Below are 19327 nucleotides of genomic sequence, written 5' to 3' on the forward strand. Positions count from 1 at the left end.
GACATAAGGGATAACGACTTGTCCTGTGTTGGTGTTCGTACTGTCCTTCGGCGGTTTACTTGTGTCCTTTGGTTTGTTTAGCCTGTCAAATGCCCACTTGGGGTACCCACATTTAGAGAGGGCTTCAGTGATATGCAACTTCTCTTCGTCACAATCTACCGGGTCGGAAATAACTGTCTCTGCGCGATGAAAAGCGTGTGTATCACTCCCAGTTTGTGTTGTAAAGGGTGATTCGAAGAAAAGTTCAGATACTGGTCTGTATGTGTGGGTTTGTGATAGATCTTGATGTTGAGTGAGCCGTCCGGTTTTATAACTGTTAGAGTGTCCAAGAAGGCCAGAGTCCTGTTATCTTCACCCTCTGTGGTGAATTTGATATCCGGATCGGCGAATTTAAGTGATCAGTGAATTCCTGGGCGTGAAGCGTTTCTTTAATTTGGTGTGGGTGTCGTCAACATATCTGAACCACCACAATGGAGGATGAGGAGCAGTAGAGATGGCTAATTGTTCCAAATGTTCCAAATAAAGATTGCAGACAATTGGACTGACTGGGCTCCCCATTGCCGCTCCGTGTATTTGTAAATAAAACACTCCATTGTAAACAAAATATGTACACCGTAAACAAACTTCAAGAAGTTTTACCACTTGGCCCGCTGACAGCTTTGTTCTTTCATCAAGCGTAGTGTCACTGATCAGATCATCACGAATTATATCGAGGGCTTTCTCTATAGGCACTGAAGTGAACAGAGCAGTGACGTCATAGGATCTAAGTTCTTCGTCGTCCCTCTACCCTTTCGTTCTTTATGCGCTCGGAAAAGTCTTGCGAGTTGGCAATATGATGGGTAGTTTTGCCAACCAATGGTGAAAGAATGTCAGCGATAAATTTGGCACTGTTGTAGGTAATTGAGCCGACGCTACTAACTATAGGCCTTAGAGGAATGTCCTTTTTGTGAACTTTTGGCAAGCCATAGAATTTCGGTGGTGATTCTGTAGTAGGGTAAAGCTTCCTATATTCATCGCGATTTATCGCACCTTCATTTTCCAATTCTTGTAACACAGACACAAGTTCTTTCTTATATTTGGTAGTAGGGTCTTTAGTCCCAAGATTTGTGTAAGTAGTTGTATCACCAAGAAGTTGTTCACACTTTTGTTGCATGATGATGTAGATGATTTGATTATGAATTAGATTATTCTCCGGAAAGCACAACCCATACCTATGTTCCCTCCGCCACCTAATATAACCTCCTCCCTCCCCCTACCCACACTCGATATCGACTCTTCCCTATTATTCCACTCCACTCTTGAGCTCCCCTAGGCCCTCTCCCCCTCCTTCCCTTCCCACTTCCAATGCTCTCTCCCCTCTGTTTCTTTTTCTACCTTACCCTTACAAACAATGAGTTCGATATCTTGTGATTCAAGTGGTTAGGCAGGACAATAGGAAACCATGTGACCAAAACCAAAACCAAAACTAAAACTAAATATTTGAAATGAGGCATTTGATCCCGGGTGTCGCCAATCAGGTGATAGATAGTGACTGCATCATCATGGAACACCCTTGTCGATTCATGCATATGTATTGTGTTGTAGGCGTTCACCTAGTGTGTAATACATGTGTATTGCGCACATGGTAACAGTTTGCGCAACTGAATTTGTAAACAAGTTTCATTCAGTTTAGAATAAGAGTTTTCACAACTGTGACTTAAGTTTTGCTATTTTTAAAATAATATTTAACTGACTAAGAATGAGAAAAAAGGATAAGATTTTTTTATTTTTACTCTCCTATATCGTGTCATAGGCAGGTCCAATGTTTTCAGTAATGGATGCCAGCGCATCTCTAATTGACTCACTTGTTAAATCAATTGCAATTCTTTGTGAAACAAGCCTTGGGTTTGTCATGCTTTTCCCCCTTGAACACTAATCTGTTGTAAAGATAGGAAATATCATTATGGATTATATACTACAGTGTGTACCAGTCAAGGCAAATGTAACTGGATATTGCAGTTACTTGTAGTTATGTTTGCTGAATTCTAAAAAGTAATTTATCAGATAAAACTGGTATATTAACAAATTCAAATGTGTTCCTGGTTACAGTGCTTTGAAACCATCAAGATCTAGAAAAAGGCGCTATATAAATCCAAAATTTAATTTTTTTAAATTTACTGTGGAAACTTAGTAACAATGTCTTTATTTTCTCTCATCTAGAATGTTAATAATTGACAACTTCATCCCACCGGAGGAAAAGAACAAGATTCTGAACCGAGCTGATTATGATGAGGAGTCGGACCTGTGGGGTTTGAAACCACTAGCTAAAGCTGAAGGGTAAGACACACCAGAGAAAGTGAGAGGTGAAAGTGATATTCAGAGGTCTGTCAATGCCAAGCTGAACCTCACTATCCCCCTACACTTGTCAGTTTTGTGCACATTTACATTATATTGAATGCTTATGAGTGTAATGGTTAGAATATTTTTGTGAGGTGATATGTGGACTGTACCATTCAACAAGGCTTTGCTGTGGTGCAGGTCGTATATCACTGAATGAAAATATTCCTTCCATTGAACAAATAAAAACATTTAATGTTTGTTTTAAATAAGTCATTTCATCAATTCCTTTACTTCCACTTAATTTCTTCCACTTTCTTCCACCTATAATTAGCGACTTGAGGGGGTCACACTTCACGTGAGTGCAATGGAAAATTGACTTGCTCTTGTGCGCAAAATAATCAATAGCAATTAGCCAATCAAACGACAAGAATCATTGTTTGAGTTATATAATGCTTAATATGTAGTCAAATTATTTCCAGTTCAGATGATTAAACCACAGTTCAACTCCTGGTGGTATTATAGCCTTGGCTACAAACAATATGTTGTTACAAGTTATTTCATCCAATGAGTGCAAGGTATGTTTTTTTTGCCAAAATTTACGCTATTTGATTGATTTTCAGCCCATTTGGGGGGCATTTTAGCCTAATTTCATGCTGTTTTCAAGATGTTCTACTACTTTCTGGATATTTCACAAGCTTTGAATCGCACCCTGGAATGTCTTTTGTATCCGAAGTGTATAGCCTTTATTTATAATGAAAATTATAAATCAATCTACAAGGTGTTGATTAGTATTGATGACATGTTTTAATAAGCAGTGTAATGTTAAAGGGAGATCTGTTCTACACTAATACATAATCATATTATGTATCTGTCCTTGCAGGCCGCAACAGATGGCCAAGAGACCAATATCAGCTGTTGGTAACAGACGTCCTATAGCAGACTATGCACGCATGGCAGCACAAATGGGTGGCAATCCCAGATATAAGGTAAACAAGTTGTCGGTGTATACCGTATTTACTGTATTAAATGCCCCCTTTTATTAGTGCCCCCATCTTTTTCAAAGAAAAAGTGACCGAAATGCATAAATTTTCATGCCATAGCATGTAAACATTGTAAGTAAGCTTAAAACTGGCATGTCATGATCGCAAAATTGCATGGACAAATCATATTCTTACTTGCATTTTCATCCAATTCATTGCCATGTTAGAGTAGAATGTTCATATAACTGAATAAATTTCATTCTTGCATAAAAATGTACTTACAGATCTAATATTTCGTAGTATTTTTTGATAATATGGTTTTTTATAGAGTAAATATGGTAGGTTTTGGACCAGGGGTTTTCAACCTGTGGTTACAACCCTTGCTCAAAATATGTGGTCAGTTTTTTTCAGAATTTTCAATTAATGTTGAAGTGAAAAAAATGTACTAGAAAAAGTCAGCAGCATAGTTTCCAGGTCTTCAGTTCTAACTTCTGAAGATAAATGAGTCTTATACCGTAAACGTTCGCCTAATGGCGCTATGGCCTCCCTTGACATAACTAGAATTTTAGACACAAACTAAAAGTGCCCTCCCATAAAAATCCCACCAGCAAATAAGGGCACATACCCTTAATTCTTGTTGGGAGTTTTAGACGAGGGAGCTCTCTATTTTGTACATGAAATTTACCCCAAGGCAAAGAAACCCAGGTGCGCCATTAGGCGAACATTTACGGTATAATGAAAGACAGAGATTTTATCGCGTCTGATGTCACTGTCAATTACGATCCTTGATTGGTTTACACAGGTCAATAGCGCGTAAAAGGAAGACCGATTTATCTGGTGCCGATCGGAGAAAAGGAATAGCAGCAAATGGCGAAAAATTACGTACTTTTACAAGGCAAAAAGCAGCTTTTCTAGGCATTGTTGACATGGTGCCTAGAAAGAAAGTTTCCTACTATAAATACTTAACTTTTGAGATGGTTTGCATGTTTGAAGGTGCAACATTAACAATAAGGCGCCCGATCATCAGTATTCATCACGACACTTGTAAACAAACCGTGCTCGAGAGTTTGATTGACAGATGACGTCAGACGCGATAAAATCTTTTTATCTCTGTCTTTCATTATAGCTTACAGAACTGAACTAGCTAGTTCTTGACTTTGGAAAACCCTACCTTGAAATTACCATTATTGGAGTTCTTCACTAACTATTATAGTCTGTATACCTTCCTCGAGTCATTAATTTAGATGTTGTTTTTTATTGTATCTCTATATATAATGATGAGAAGTATAGAAAAATATGCATTTTCAGAAAGAGAATGATGCAAGGAATCCAACTGGCATAGCAGATTCCTGCAAAAATGAACAGTTTGTGAGCAAATCTCATAATTTGATTTTAGTTTACCGACTCGAGGAATGTTTGCGGACTATAGTTTTTGCCCCATGGTAATAATGTTTTGGTCTAGTAAAATAATTGTTTTCTGGCTGAAGACGAAAGGAAGCGTTCACTTCCTCCTGTTGTATTTTGTTGTGTGTCACCACATAAAAATATTCATGACAGAAACTCAAGGTCAAATTTGAATTCAATATGCAAATTAAATTAAAATTGCCTGTTAAATTGGCAAGAATTTAAATAAGAAATGAACATTGATTTTGCTGGACAAATGACTTGCATTGCTGTCATAGGGGAGGGAGGTGACTGGGGCAGAAAAAATAGGGAATACTAATTTAATTTTTTAAAAAAGGTGGACAGCACCAACAATTGTGGTTATTGTGTACAATGTGTTTTTATGTTATTTTTGGGTCTCGTAATACTGTACATATAGTTATAGTATAGTATATTTATTAAAACACATTGCAGCCAAATGGCTGAATTACATGGATTTTACAATTTGATTTAAATAGTATAAAAACATCAAATAACATTTTAAAGACACATTTAGAAATTGTAAAAACATCAAATTACATTTAGAATAATTGCACACGAGAAACATTTAAATATATATAAAAAAAAACATAAAATATTGCACATTAGAAATACATGTAATTAATAATACCAAACAAAAATTTAGACCATGGGGGATTACACAGAACAGACCAGCTGTTTTAAAAGGGGCTAAATTTGGAAGGGGGGATACATAATGAGCAGACCAGCTGCTTGCAAGAAAATTGGATTTAAATATTTGGGGGAAAAAATAGATAAAAATGAAAATGAAATAGCTATCACAGACAAAATTGCACTGAGCAGACCAGCTGCTAAAAAGTTTGAACTTTGAATACCTGATAACAGGGGGGATCAACCAAATTAACACAATATTTGGAGTGGTGATGAGCGTGTAACAACAGCTCTCGCAAAGCTCTCACAATATTGCATGATTGTAGTGGAAATAGTGTTTGTTGTGTGTTTGTTTTTTAACCAGTGGTCTACCTAAGCATCTAGCATCTGCAGGACAACTTATATGACTCAAATGTCTACATTTAGTGAGTTTTTAACATTTTTATGAATTTCCTCTCCCTGAATTTGGAACTCTGGTCTACATACACAGTGCACTGTATTTCTACATTGAGATAATCACAGCTATAAACTCCATTGACATTTTCAGCTATAGTATAGACCTTTCTTTTAGGTCATCATCACTTGGGCAATCATGCAGTCATAAGCCTCTTCAAGGACTTTGATTTGTTATCATCATGGTACTTATATTAATTCAACTCATCCTCATCAGTGGACTTTGTATTTCAAATGGAACTGATAGTGATAATCATCATGTCATATGCCCTATGGCATACAAAAGCAGTCAAGTTTATAGACCTTGGCTGATAACTGAAACCCGTTATGTTGGCAAAAGAATTAACATCTACCATAACTCCACAGCTACATTTCGATATCGCCTACTGATTGCTGGCGATGTGAATCCAAATCCTGGCCCACATTTGGATAATAGTGAACTATTTATCCCCCTTGTACTGCAACATCTGATCAAAGCAAGCTTCCTATTAAATACACTAGGGAAGCCCTCTTGAGTTTCAACACATCCCATCTCCGTATGTCAACTGAAGACTGGCAGAGGGTGAAAGAACTGAAATTAAATGCCACACGTCTCACTCGTAGGAAGAATCGTAATCGTGAAAACCGTAACATCAGAGCCTCATCAAGTGAGCCTACATATGATCATGACGACCTAAGTGAACATGTTTCAAATAATAATCATGAAGCATCAGAATCAGATTTACAAACTTTAATTGATACCGACAGTTATAATCATTTTCGCACAAAAGGCTTTCACTGCATCCACCTAAATGCAAGATCCATGTCTCCCAAAATGTCTGAAATCAAACTTTTGTCCTCTGAAATCAAGCCCAGCATTTTTGCCATCAGTGAGAGCTGGCTTGATGACTCAATTAGCAACTGCTGAAATTGAGATTCCAGGTTTTTCTGTGATTCAAAATGATCGCAACAGAGATGGTGGTGGGGTTTGCATTTATGTGAATTGCAGTCTTGCTTTTAATGAAAGAACTGACCTCAAAGACTCTAAACTTGAAGCAGTATGGGTTGAAATTCTTTTCCCCAAGTCTAAACCTGTTATCATAGGTGTTTGTTATAGGTCACAGACACATTCTGAATTTGACTTTACTGATAGGTTGGATAATGTCATAACTAAAATTCCAAATGATAACGATGTTATTATTCTTGGCGATATGAACATGTGCAGTATTCGTTTTGATTCCTATTATAAGAAATATCAAGAAATGCTCAGCCAATCTGGTTTTAAACAGCTCATTTTTACACCTACTAGAGTTACTGCTACTTCTAAATCAGCAATTGATCATGTGATATGTAATAACATGCAAAAAATCAAGAAATATGGTGTTATCAAGTATGGTGTCAGTGATCATTATATAACCTATTGCACAAGGAGTAGTATGAAACAAAAGTCATTTTCTCACAAATGTATTCAAATCCGTTCTACAAGGAAGTACAATAAGGACAGTTTTGTTGAATTTTTAAACAATGAGAATTGGTCTTCGGTTTACAACTGTACCAATGTTGATGAGGCATGGATGTCTTTCTGTGATCTATTCACCACTATCCTTGACTCTGTGGCTCCTCTTAAAGATATTAGAATAAAAAATCATTCTGAGCCCTGGATCACAGCTGAAATTCTTGAGAGTATTCGGGAACGGGATAGTTGGTTGCGTAGATCACGGAGAGACAAACATGACCCTGAACACTACAATATGACATCAAAAATGCAAAACGAAATTATATTGTTGATAAACTTGAGGAAAACAAGGATAATCCAAAGCAATTGTGGAAACAACTTAAAACCCTTGGGTATCAGAAAAGTACTAAGGAATCTAACGGTATTGTTTTAGATGTTGAGGGTGAAAAGCTTTTTGACAAAAGGGATGTTATGGATCATTTCAATCATTTTTTACTGAAATTGCTTCAAATCTGGCTGGTAAACTTCCCAAACAATCTACTTTTTATTATAGTGTTGATACAGACACATTTAAAGATTTTTATAAGAATGTTCCGCTGACTCCTTTGAACTTCAAGAGGTTTGCGAGGAGTTTGTTTTTGAGGAATTAAACAGTCTTAATACAAGCAAGAGCACTGGACTTGACAACCTTCCAGCCCGTTTTATCAAAGATGCGGCAGAGGCTATTAAAGGGCCAATCACTTTCATTATCAACCTTTCTCTTCGGTCTGGCATTGTTCCAACTCAAATGAAATTGGCAAAAGTCATCCCTCTCTACAAAAAGAAGAGTAGGCTGGATGCAGGTAATTATAGACCTGTTAGCATTCTCCCAGTTGTCTCCAAAATTTTAGAAAAGGCTGTCTTTTTCCAATTGAACAAATTCCTGGTTGAAAATAAACTTCTTTATGAACTCCAATCTGGCTTCAGAGGATCATACTCAACTGACACTTGCCTCATTCACCTTCAAGATCATATCAGAAAGAAAACTGCTGCTGGCTTCTATACTGGGATGATTTTATTAGATATCCAGAAGGCTTTTGACAGTGTTGACCATAAAATCTTGTGTAACAAACTGTCTGCCATGGGTGTTAAGTCCACAGCCTGGTTTGAATCTTATCTTTGTGATCGTAAACAAATTGTTCAAATTGGTGGGGTTGAGTCGGATCCTCTTGTCATAACATGCGGAGTTCCCCAAGGCAGTATTTTAGGTCCTCTTTTATTCCTATGCTATGTTAATGACATGTCCACTTCTATTAATTGTATTATGTTGCAGTATGCTGATGACAGTGCTTTGATATATTCGACAAAAGATCCAGAGAGAATCAGTCATGTTCTTCGTGATAACTTGGAGAGCTGCAATAAATGGCTTATAGAAAATAATCTCTCTCTGCACACAGGTAAAACTGAACTGATTCTCTTTGGATCGAAGCGTAAGGTCAATAATGTTTCTGATTTTTCTATCATTCTTAACAATGGTCAAATAATTAAGTCTAAGCATACTGTTGTTTATCTTGGTCTAGAACTTAATCAGTTTCTTGATGGTGAGGAAATTGCAACCAAAATTGTGAAACAAGTTAATTCTCGCTTGAAATTCCTCTACAGACAAGCAAATTTTTAAATCAAAAGTGAAAAAATGGTCTGCTCAGCTCTTGTTTTGTGCCTGTTTGATTATTCTATTTCCTCCTGGTATTGTGCCATTTCTAAATATCATTCAATCAGATTGCAGCGAGCTCAGAACAAAGTTATCAGATTTATCCTGGGAAAAGATCACATGTATCATATTGACCAAGCTGACTTTCAGGATTTAGGCATTTCGAATATCAGAACAAGGGCTGAGCAGCTCCGCTTGAACCATGTTTTTAATATTTTTCATGATGTTTGCCCAAGCTATATGAAAGAAAACTTTGTCAAATTATCTCATCTTCATCGTTATAACACTAGGGGTAGCAATTTTAACTTCCAAGTTCCAAAAATCAAAACAGCAGATTCTGCTTCCTTTTTTACAATGCAATCCATGATTGGAACAAACTTCCCGAAAATGTCAAATTGTGCAATATAAAATCAAGGTTTAAAAAAGATGCTAAAATTATCCTCTTAGACCACATGGTTATATAGTTTTTAATATTGTAATTTAGGTGTTTCATGTTTTAAATAGTTGTAATATATATATATTTTCATTGTTATTTATAAGGACCCCTTGGAAATAAGTCTCTGACTTTAAGGGATATCCTTGGCGTATTATCGTGTCAATTTTTATGTTTTAATTTGTATTTTATAATAACTATGTTCTTGTATTTATGTTCTGTGCAATATGTTATTTGACTCTTACGATGATATGCTTAATAAACTCAAATCAAATCAAATCATATAATATTCAAAAACAAGATAATATTCAAAAACCTGGCAGCAAAATGAGTTGAAAAAATACAATTATACAATTGCACTCAAAAACACCAAATTATTTGTTTAAAAGGTCAGCCATGTATGGCATGGGGCTATCCTGGAATCTTTTTGTTTTGCACTTGAAATTCTTGAATTTTCTCATGTTTCTAAGGGTCATGACAGACCTATACTCAGCCGGCGGGAACCAGGTGGAGAACCTCTCAGAGGTAGTTGTCTTTGTGGCAAAATCTCTGCATATTTTTTCCCTCCGGCTGGGAGTGGATCCAGCTCAAGATCTGCTAGAGATTTGGAGTAAGATATGTACTCCCTGCCTTGGATGTGCTTACAAACACGCTTCTGGATGTTCTCCACCTGGAACCACTGAATTGTGTGTGTTTTTGTTTGCCGGTATTTACAAATGCACCCTACCCTACCTCATCTACCCACCCTACCTCACCTACCCACCCACCCCATTCATATTTTAGGAGCCACAAGTTAATTTTAGTGGACTATTCAAGAGGTGTGGTCCGATTTTTCATGTTCTGTTTTCTATCTTAGATTGAGGCCCACCATATATGTTTCCACATTTAGAGTTGTATTGCTCCAGCAGTTCTGATATGAGAAGCAAAAATGTGTATAACAATGCCCCATAGGATGGTTACCACAAATCACTACGTTTTTGTTCACACCATTTTAATGAAAAATATCTGGGTCATTAAATTTCACTGGGATAATGAGAAAAATGTGAGCTTTCTTCTGATACCAAAATCTTAATTTTGATGAAGAAAAATAGGGGATGCGGCTGTGGATCGGGTCAAAGACCTTTCAGCATATTATAGCCTGTCAAATGGGCTTGAAAATTTATATAATTTCTATCACCATACTAATGCACATATATATTTGGAGCATGTGCACCCCTACTGCTACCCACCCCACCCCCAACAACCCTACATGCACACAAATATGCATACACCTACACTAAAAGTGTTTATGTTTCCGTGATATCCTTCAAAATTAGGTCAAGTTTAATAATGTATACAAGAAGTTCAAAATGATCAAGTGCTTCCTTATCAGTCACTCAAAGGTCTTCATTAGGTAAGAGTCTTTTATCAGCAGCTAGCTGACTTCCTGGATAGGTCCACATGACATTACCCAAGTGTTGTTAAAGTGTAATATACAGGGTTTTCATAACAAATTTGAACTTTTGTTCTTGCTTCATAAAGAATGGCCCTGTAAACCAAGTTGGGGACTAGGAGATGACTCATATACGAGAACCCAAGTTTGTTTTCATGGTTCATACAGCTTGGTATAGAAGTTCATGGTGCTTGTATTATAGCATCAAATGTCTTACAGTATCACTTTTGTTTATAGCAATGCCTAACCCAAATTTCGGAGCGATTATAATTATACCGAATAGGGTGCAACTCTACTAGTCTTATTACAAGACTGCCCTACCCCAACCCCAAACCCTAACCATAACCTTCGTAAACGAGTACTTGACTTAAGTCTAGCAAGTTGCACCCTATTCAGTAATTGTACCCAAATTTCATATGGAGTGCACGTAGCTTCAATCAATTTGCCATCATGGGGGTAATTTTCCACTTTTTTTTTGCTCCATATTTTGTATTAATTTTTCTCCCATGTGTTCACAAAATGTTCTCGAGTGGCTACATATTGATATAAAAACTCATGTCAGAAGCGAAACATTTTATAATGTAATAGTATTAATTTTTATTTTTTTGATTTTGTGTTCAAAATTATTGTCCTATACAATGTACAAGTCAGTGCCTCATAACTAACAATTGCCTATAATAATAACGCATAATTATGTTGTACCTGTTTGTTTACCTTGCAGGCTGAGAATATATTACAGGTTGAATTGGACATGCCTAATAGAACCACCAGGGATTATGAAGGACCTCAGGTAGCCCCTAGGGTGCAGGCAGCACTAGACGCAGCCTTACAAGACGAAGATGACTTGGATCTAGAAGTGCAACCAGCCGTATTTAGTGCCAGACCTAAAGCCAAAATTAAAAAGGAGAAAATGAAAACAAGGTAAGGGTTAGCAGTGTGAAGATCGATATTTTTGACATTTCCTGAATAAGTAACCTGTTTCCGAATCTTAGTTGAGCAGTGTCATAGCCTGCGATGCCATCATAGGTCTAAGTCCAGGAACACTCCAAAACCGAAAAAATAAATAACTTAAATTTTTTTTTTTTTTTTAAATTCAAGTATAATCCCACCCCCAATTTTGAAAAATTTTCACAGAAAAAAACATGCTCGGACGAATATGGTACTATGAAAATCCATGGAAACTTACAAGCAGAAAAAAGGTAAACCCAATTACTTTTTGTATTAGCCATAAGAATCATAATGCTAATAATTGTAAATTCCGTTGTATTTCAGAACAAAACAACCTGCAGTGAAGAGAAGCGCCATACAATCGGAGCTATACCCGACAGCAAGAGGTCTGGTAGGAAAATAACGACAACTGATTCAACCCACCCGCATCAAAATGTGCTTAAATTTAACTGGTATCATGTTATTGTTAGAAAGTTTAATTGAATCTGGGGAATGGGCTACGATGCTCTTCATGTTAAGGGATCTAAAATGAGCGTTTATTGCGTTTCGACAGTATTTTTTGTGGGACATGAGAGCACCTCGGACCTATCAAATTGCATTCTGAATACGAAGCATGTCTATCTGATATCAAATAATTTTCATTTTTTGAAAATCACAATATAATACAAATTTTATGACAAATTATAAAAATTTGATATTTTTCAAATTTTTGATATATAACAGTCCTCGAAGTTAATTATATAAATCTAATGATATATTCTTAAAGTGTATGTAGCAGGAGGAAAAGCCGACGGTCAATTGAAAATTTTGACCTTTCATATTGAAGATATGGATTTTTTTCCCAAAAAGACCTAATTTTTTTTTGGTGTTTTGGGAAAAAAATCCATATCTTCAATACGAAAGGTCAAAATTTTCAATTGATCGTCGGCTTTTCATCCCACCTACATACACTTTAAGTATAAATCATCAGATTTATAAAGTTTACTTCAAGTACTGTTAAATATAAAAAATATCAATTTTTAATGATTTGCCATAAAAGGTGTATTAAATTGCAATTTCAAAAATCAAAATTATTTGATATCAGAATGACATTCTTCGATTCAGAATGCAATTCGATATGTCTGATGTGCTCTGATGTCCCAAAATAAATACTGTCCAAACGTTCATACCCCAGCCCTTAAGGGTGAACATTTTGTATTCTTTTTTTTTTCTTTTCTTTTTCAGTACATCTAGTGATTTTTCATCAAAGGTAAAAAATGTACGAAACAAAAGTTCATCATTATAGTTCAAAAGTTCTCAAACAAATCCAATTAAAAGTGACATTTCAAGTTTCATAACCTCAAAGGTGATGTTACATATTTTTATTTCCTCATATTTCAATTCTTACTGAAAGAGCAAGACATACTGAGCTTGTAAATACAAGTCAATCAAAAGTTTAACGTTCATCAGAATTTGGCCATTGTAACTAAATTGAGCATTTAGTTTTAACAATTAAATTGGGTTAAAATGCACAATAACTAAAAACAACAAAAAAGAACAACCAATTACACATTCTAACCATATATTGGAACATGTTTGTTATCATAACCATTGTATGTAACACGATCTAGAGCAATGCGTCTAGTAATGTCAACAAGTGTGATTCATGTTATGGTTCAAACCCCATTTAAAATTGGACTTCTGGTTGCAAAGCAATGAGTAATTATCTAACTTTAAAAACAGAGTAAAATATAAGAATGTATCACCTGTTTTGATAAATAACTCCGAGTCAATATTAACAACATTTGACTCTTGATCGTGTCACAGATGATAATTGATAACAAAGTGCCAAGTGTGTTTCTTTGTTTCAAAAACTTAGTCAATTTTTAACCATCACAAATAACTTTGCATTGTCAGTTCTAGAGTGTTTGCCAAGTTCAGATTTATTCACAGAATTATAAAAGGAGAACCCGGACTCCCAGAGAACCAGGTACAATAGCGATGTCAGGTATGGGGAGAAAATGGGGGGTATTTATGTCCTTGCCGACGGTGTGCGGAGACGAACGAAAACAATCCTTGCCGACGGTTGCGGAGACGAACGAAAACAATTCTGCATCTCATCTTAAGCATCTTTGTATCGCATGTAGGTCCCATCAAGTGCCTCTCTCAAATGCGCCCAGCCGCCCACCATCCATGGCGCGCTTGCATGACAACGATTGCCTGGAGTGCATTACGATGGAAACCCGATTTTTGCTCCATGCCTGTATGAAGATGGCGGTCAGGTCCTGGTTCTCCTTCTCTAATTCTGTGGATTTATTACTACTTTTAGGCCAGTATCATGCTGTACCAGGGTTTGTGCTATACCAGGGTAATTTTTTCATCTATTTATTCATTTATTTATTTTGAATTAATAATAGCAAAATTTGCTATTTATGTTGTAAGTTAAACAGTGTGTGTTTAGGGAATACATATTATATGGAGCAAATCCTAAAACTGTACCACTATGATCATATAGGTATATTATAAGATATCATATATACAATATACATTATAGCAAATGATTGCTCAAATAATAAATTGGGCAAAATATATAACATTTCAAAAGATTGCTCAACTTTTGGGCCCTTGAGCAAAACATAAAACATATATCAAGTGATTGCTCAACTTATGGGGCCTTTGGGCAAAATGCCTGCAGAATCACTGAGTCTGCTTAAAACATCATCCTGTGGCCCTGAGAAGGTCTGTGAACCCTCTGAATTTAGTTATTCAGACTCTATTGTTTTGTCATTTTCATCAATCTTTTTTTCATTTAAATAGACCCCTTATTATTCTTTCTATTTGTTAAATTTTATTTTGATATGGTAACTATGAGTTCAGACTAGCATACATTGAACAATGCCTAAATTGTCTTGAATGTTTAGGTTTATTTCAGCCTTGTGTAGCATTTTACAAAGATGCTACCTTGTCTGTGAAGGCCCCAGATTTTACTTCATGTAGAAATAGTGATGTGATCAGTGAATGACCTAAGACTGGCATGCAATTAGTGTATTTATTACACATTCAATTGACTTATTGTTGTCTTATTGTGTTAAACCTTCATGAAAGAGAAATTATTTTTCATCCTTGGACCCATACGTAAAGCAGCAACAAATTGTTTAGTGTTATTTCTGTTAATTTTTACCCCATAATAGTTATGGTTGAAATGGGGTTCATCAGTGACCTATCTTAAACCACAACATCTGGCACTTGACATTGTGCAGCTGATTTTGAAAATTGACCAAAATTGAATAGATTTGAATACAGGCATTCAAATTCAGAGTTGTTTGGCTATTATAGGTCTAGTGATATTAGTGATACGAGAAGACTTTCTTTCATGATTTTTTCTTAAACTTATGATCACATTGTTACATTTCCAAGTAAACAATTAAAACTTTATCCTATCTAACCGAACACACAATGGCACTATAACACATTATAAAGTGTGTGTCAGTATGTGTCATCTGTATTACAGTGCTGTTGACAGTGTTGTTGACAGTATTGTTATGAGTAATTCAAACATATGGAGCATCCTTAGTGTCATAATATTAATCTGAAACGACTTTATGCTGTAAAAGTGGAAATTTTTGTGCGATTAATTTTTTCGTGCTTTGCCAAGTTTGAACAATTTCACTTGTTTTTAAATTTACGATTCTATAAGTTTCCTTTCATTGACCTATACACAAATGCAATATAATTGGTTTGTTGTTATTTTCGCGGCAGCAGCTTAGGATATGAAAAGCACAAAAAAAATTTGCGCAAAAATTCCACCTTTACAGTGAATTGGAATATCAACTCAGAAGTAGGACATCAAACAATATTTCATTTTTTTATATGATATAGAAAAATTAGATTAAAATGTAATTGTATGCCTAAATCAATGCAAGATTGCATACCCAGGGGATATGAGGCTCCAGAAATTGTCTTTCTAACATGCCAATTTGTGGTTAAATCACAAAAGTAACCTATTTGAGTCATGAAGGGGGATTTTTTGTATGGGAGCCAAGTTTACATATCCAGAAATATTTGCCTTATAAAATGATCTAAGAACTGTGTCTGGTGAAAATAGTTAAAATAATCCTGTATTTTCACATTAAAAATGGTTTAATTTGTTTTCTTAATTCACTGTTTTCAATGGTAACTCTGTCTAGCTTTTTATGTCAAAGTTAACATGGCATTGTTTAGTAGAGCATTGTTAAGCAGAGTTTTAATGGCTTGTTTACGCTGAAATATCAAGTTCAACACAGTACAAAAATGGAATGTTCAAAATTGCTAAAAATACATATTCTGACAAAGAATTTGTGCATGCTAGTACTACGACATATTTGACAATACTTTAGAATTCCATCTACAAGTATATATATATATATATATATATATATATATATCCCTCTAGCTTTGACCAGCGGCAAGTGGATATATCGATCACTTCACCGCTTTGCCCAAAGTGACAGATTGCTAGGAGTTAAATTCAAGTCAATTTTGGAGTGGTGCTACTCTGTCGTATGAGAACAGGGTACGATTTTTGGCCAATGAGCACAGAGCAGTAATAAAGTATGAAACCAGCATTACAAAAATAATTGCTTGTACAGTCGCCCGTATCAGTAACATAGTTGCTCAAATTCCTTATAATGTTTTTGTGGAGGGTGTCTACCTTTCGTCTCTTTGGTCAAAAAATCCTTGTTTAAATATGCATATATATATGCTCGTAGATAGAATTCTGCCGTGTTTCATTTTGTTTATAACCCTTATTATTTGCTGAAATATTTACACATCGTAGAGGATGGTGGCCTAATGGTTAGGTCACTTGACTCATGATCACAAGGATGTGGGTTCAAACCCCATCAGGGACATTGTATTATATCCTTTGGCAAGATATTTTGTCATGCTTGATCTGCGTGGTGCGGTTATAGCTGGTAGCCATTTGATGTGATATAAATGCCTACATTTATTATTCATGAAAGAACATTGCATGTAGTGGTAGTTGTGTGCAGCCAAAGAGATAGACCCAAAGAGTACCAACTGCCCAGTGTGCAACGCTATGGTAAATCTGCTGTGTTGGTTTGTCGCTCATGGAGAGCAAATACCGTTGTCTAACTCCTGGCATTTTTCAACAAGAGCCAAACTCGAATGATAATTTCCATCTTTAAGCTTGAGCATTTCAAAGGTTTGAGCACTCGGTGTTTAGTGCATAATGTTTGGCACAACACACACAACAAGTTTGCCGGGCACATAGCAAAATTATCTGGAGGTACACTATTTGCTCTTCATGAGCGACACTCAAACATGGATGAGTTGGTACGCTTTGGTTCTATAATGAAATACAGATAAAAAGACTAGTTTGCGTCTGACGTCAGGGCAAAGGCGCGCCGTGATTGGTTGCCGACCTGCAGTACGGCATTTTCTGTCTAGTTGTCAGAATTTCAGACGCGAACCAGTCTTTTTATCTCTTTCTTTCATTATACCTCCTTGTGTGTAGCACAGATAAGCAAAATCAGTTGTTTGGCATACGAACTCAATTTTTATTTTACCATTTAGCGTTCTTGTTCATCAAATTGGAGTATCAAGGTACAACTTTTTTTTTACATTGTAGAAAACGATGAAATACAAAGCAATTAAGTATTCTGTTGGCCACAACTCAAACTCTTGTGAGTTCATTTAATTAGTTAATGGAACAAATACCGTATACAAAAAAGAATGTATTTAATTTGAGGTATAATGCATTAGGAGGCTATGGCAGTTTAGGTGGCTATTGGAGATAGTATATATGTTAATTGCATTCACAGCAACCCTATTGTTATGCTAAATAAGGAAGAGGAACTTTTGATATCTAAGCAAACATTTCCTGTAACCACAAAACAATTTGGCTGAGAAAAGTGTATATGTTTACAAACTTTATTCCACAGTGAGTCATTTGTACCAAGTATGTTGTAATAATTATGTTACTACGTGCCAAGCCCAATTTTTGTCTGTCAATAATTGGTCCAAACTGATGTGAAAAGTTTATCAATCAGTTAGGCCACAAACAAAATGATAACCCTCTTTTACAGGTGACTGTTGCGTTTTGGAAGATTTTTTTTAAATTGTGCTAAAATCATGTAAAATCAGCTGTTTTATGGCCAATATTGATTGATTTTGACTGAAATTTTTTGAAAAAATTCAGAACATTTAAAAAAAATATTTGCGAAAAATCATCAAATTGTTACCAGATTTTTGAAGCTTTCGGGAATATTTTAGGGTCATTTCAGCCTCCAGAAAAAATAAATCAAATCCAGACCGACCAACTCTACTTGAAAAATCTGTCCGTCCACCCATAAAATGGTTGTTTTTTTCCGTCGCCTTATCAACAGTTACTAGTGAACTCAATATTGTTCTTGCATAAACAGTTTATATCTACATTAGGCAAAAAAAAGAAGAAGGTTTGTCTCAAAGCTCACGAGAAATTTAAAAACAAATGCGAAATGCGATTTTTTAATTTTTTTTTTATTCCCGACTTTTTCATGGTATTTTGAGAAAAAAATTCATGGAAAAACTAAAAAAATTTTTTTTAAATAAAAAATTTCCGCATTTCTTTTTTGTCAAATCGCATGCGATTTTACAAACGTCTTGCATAAAACCTCTTTTTTTTTTTTTTTTGGCCTTATTTAAAATAGCGGTTCCTGACCCTATGGGGAATGAACATTGCTGGGGTTAACAATGTAAGGTGCCAAGACTGCTGGCAAATAAGCGGACACATGATACAATTTTGACACAGGGCTCATGATGGTCAATGTTTAAGATACAGGGTCATTTTCCAAAAAAAAGGTTGCGCGTACCCTTGATTTAAAAAGAAACATTGCAAATGGTAATTTTTTGGATACTTAATTTGTGTCAAATGTACTTTGCACAATAAATGATACAACAATTTGCTGGTGGTAGTGCATGTTACAGTATGATCGTTACTAGGTCAACTGGCTCATGCTTTCTTTGTTGTGAACCACTGATCGAAATGATCACAACACAAAGCCTATGACATCATAATTCGGAATAGGTCTATGAGCCTAGGCTTGAACCAGTAGCCAATGGATACTAAATGCACTACGTCAGCGAATTAGTTACATGTGACCTAAACTCTATGGCTAGTAATGAATCATACAATCTATAGGTTATTTGTTACCCTCTATTTTTTAAAATCAGTATGGCCCAATTGAATGAAATTGAAATTGTTAGGAAAAAATCCTGAAAATGTGAAACTATATACCATTTTTGACCTTGATGTGGCAGTGATGTTGGTGCGCATAACTTTTGCTCAAAGCGTTGGTGTACAGATGCATGCGCTTAAAGACGTCACATAAATGTGCAAGTAAAACAGCTGCTTCAATGCGTTGACGCCACTGCCATATTGGTGACAAATGGAATAGACCTGAATTATTCAAAACAGTGAAAGAGCTCATGCACTGGAACATAGAGGAGTTCTGTTTAAATTTTATTTTAAAGAAAGAGTTACCCTCAGAATTTGACATTTCAACATTGAAAAATGAAACTATACCAAAAATTTATCTAAATAATAGCATTCCATCCTTCTTAAACT

The 19327-nt window shown here is 35.6% G+C and overlaps 1 protein-coding gene across 1 annotated transcript in view; it reads left to right on the forward strand.

The window, feature by feature from the left end:
• The window catches only part of LOC140136959 (kinesin-II 95 kDa subunit-like), a 105574-nt gene extending 93222 nt beyond the window's left edge, over positions 1–12352 (forward strand). The window contains 4 exon segments of the mRNA XM_072158622.1: positions 2200–2316; positions 3200–3305; positions 11516–11715; positions 12067–12352. Of these exon segments, the coding sequence (XP_072014723.1) occupies positions 2200–2316; positions 3200–3305; positions 11516–11715; positions 12067–12145 (502 nt within the window). The 3' untranslated portion in view covers positions 12146–12352.
• The last annotated feature ends 6975 nt before the right edge of the window (positions 12353–19327 follow it).

The sequence above is a fragment of the Amphiura filiformis genome, chromosome 17 (genome assembly GCF_039555335.1).
Source record: "Amphiura filiformis chromosome 17, Afil_fr2py, whole genome shotgun sequence".
In the NCBI taxonomy this organism is placed as follows: domain Eukaryota; kingdom Metazoa; phylum Echinodermata; class Ophiuroidea; order Amphilepidida; family Amphiuridae; genus Amphiura; species Amphiura filiformis.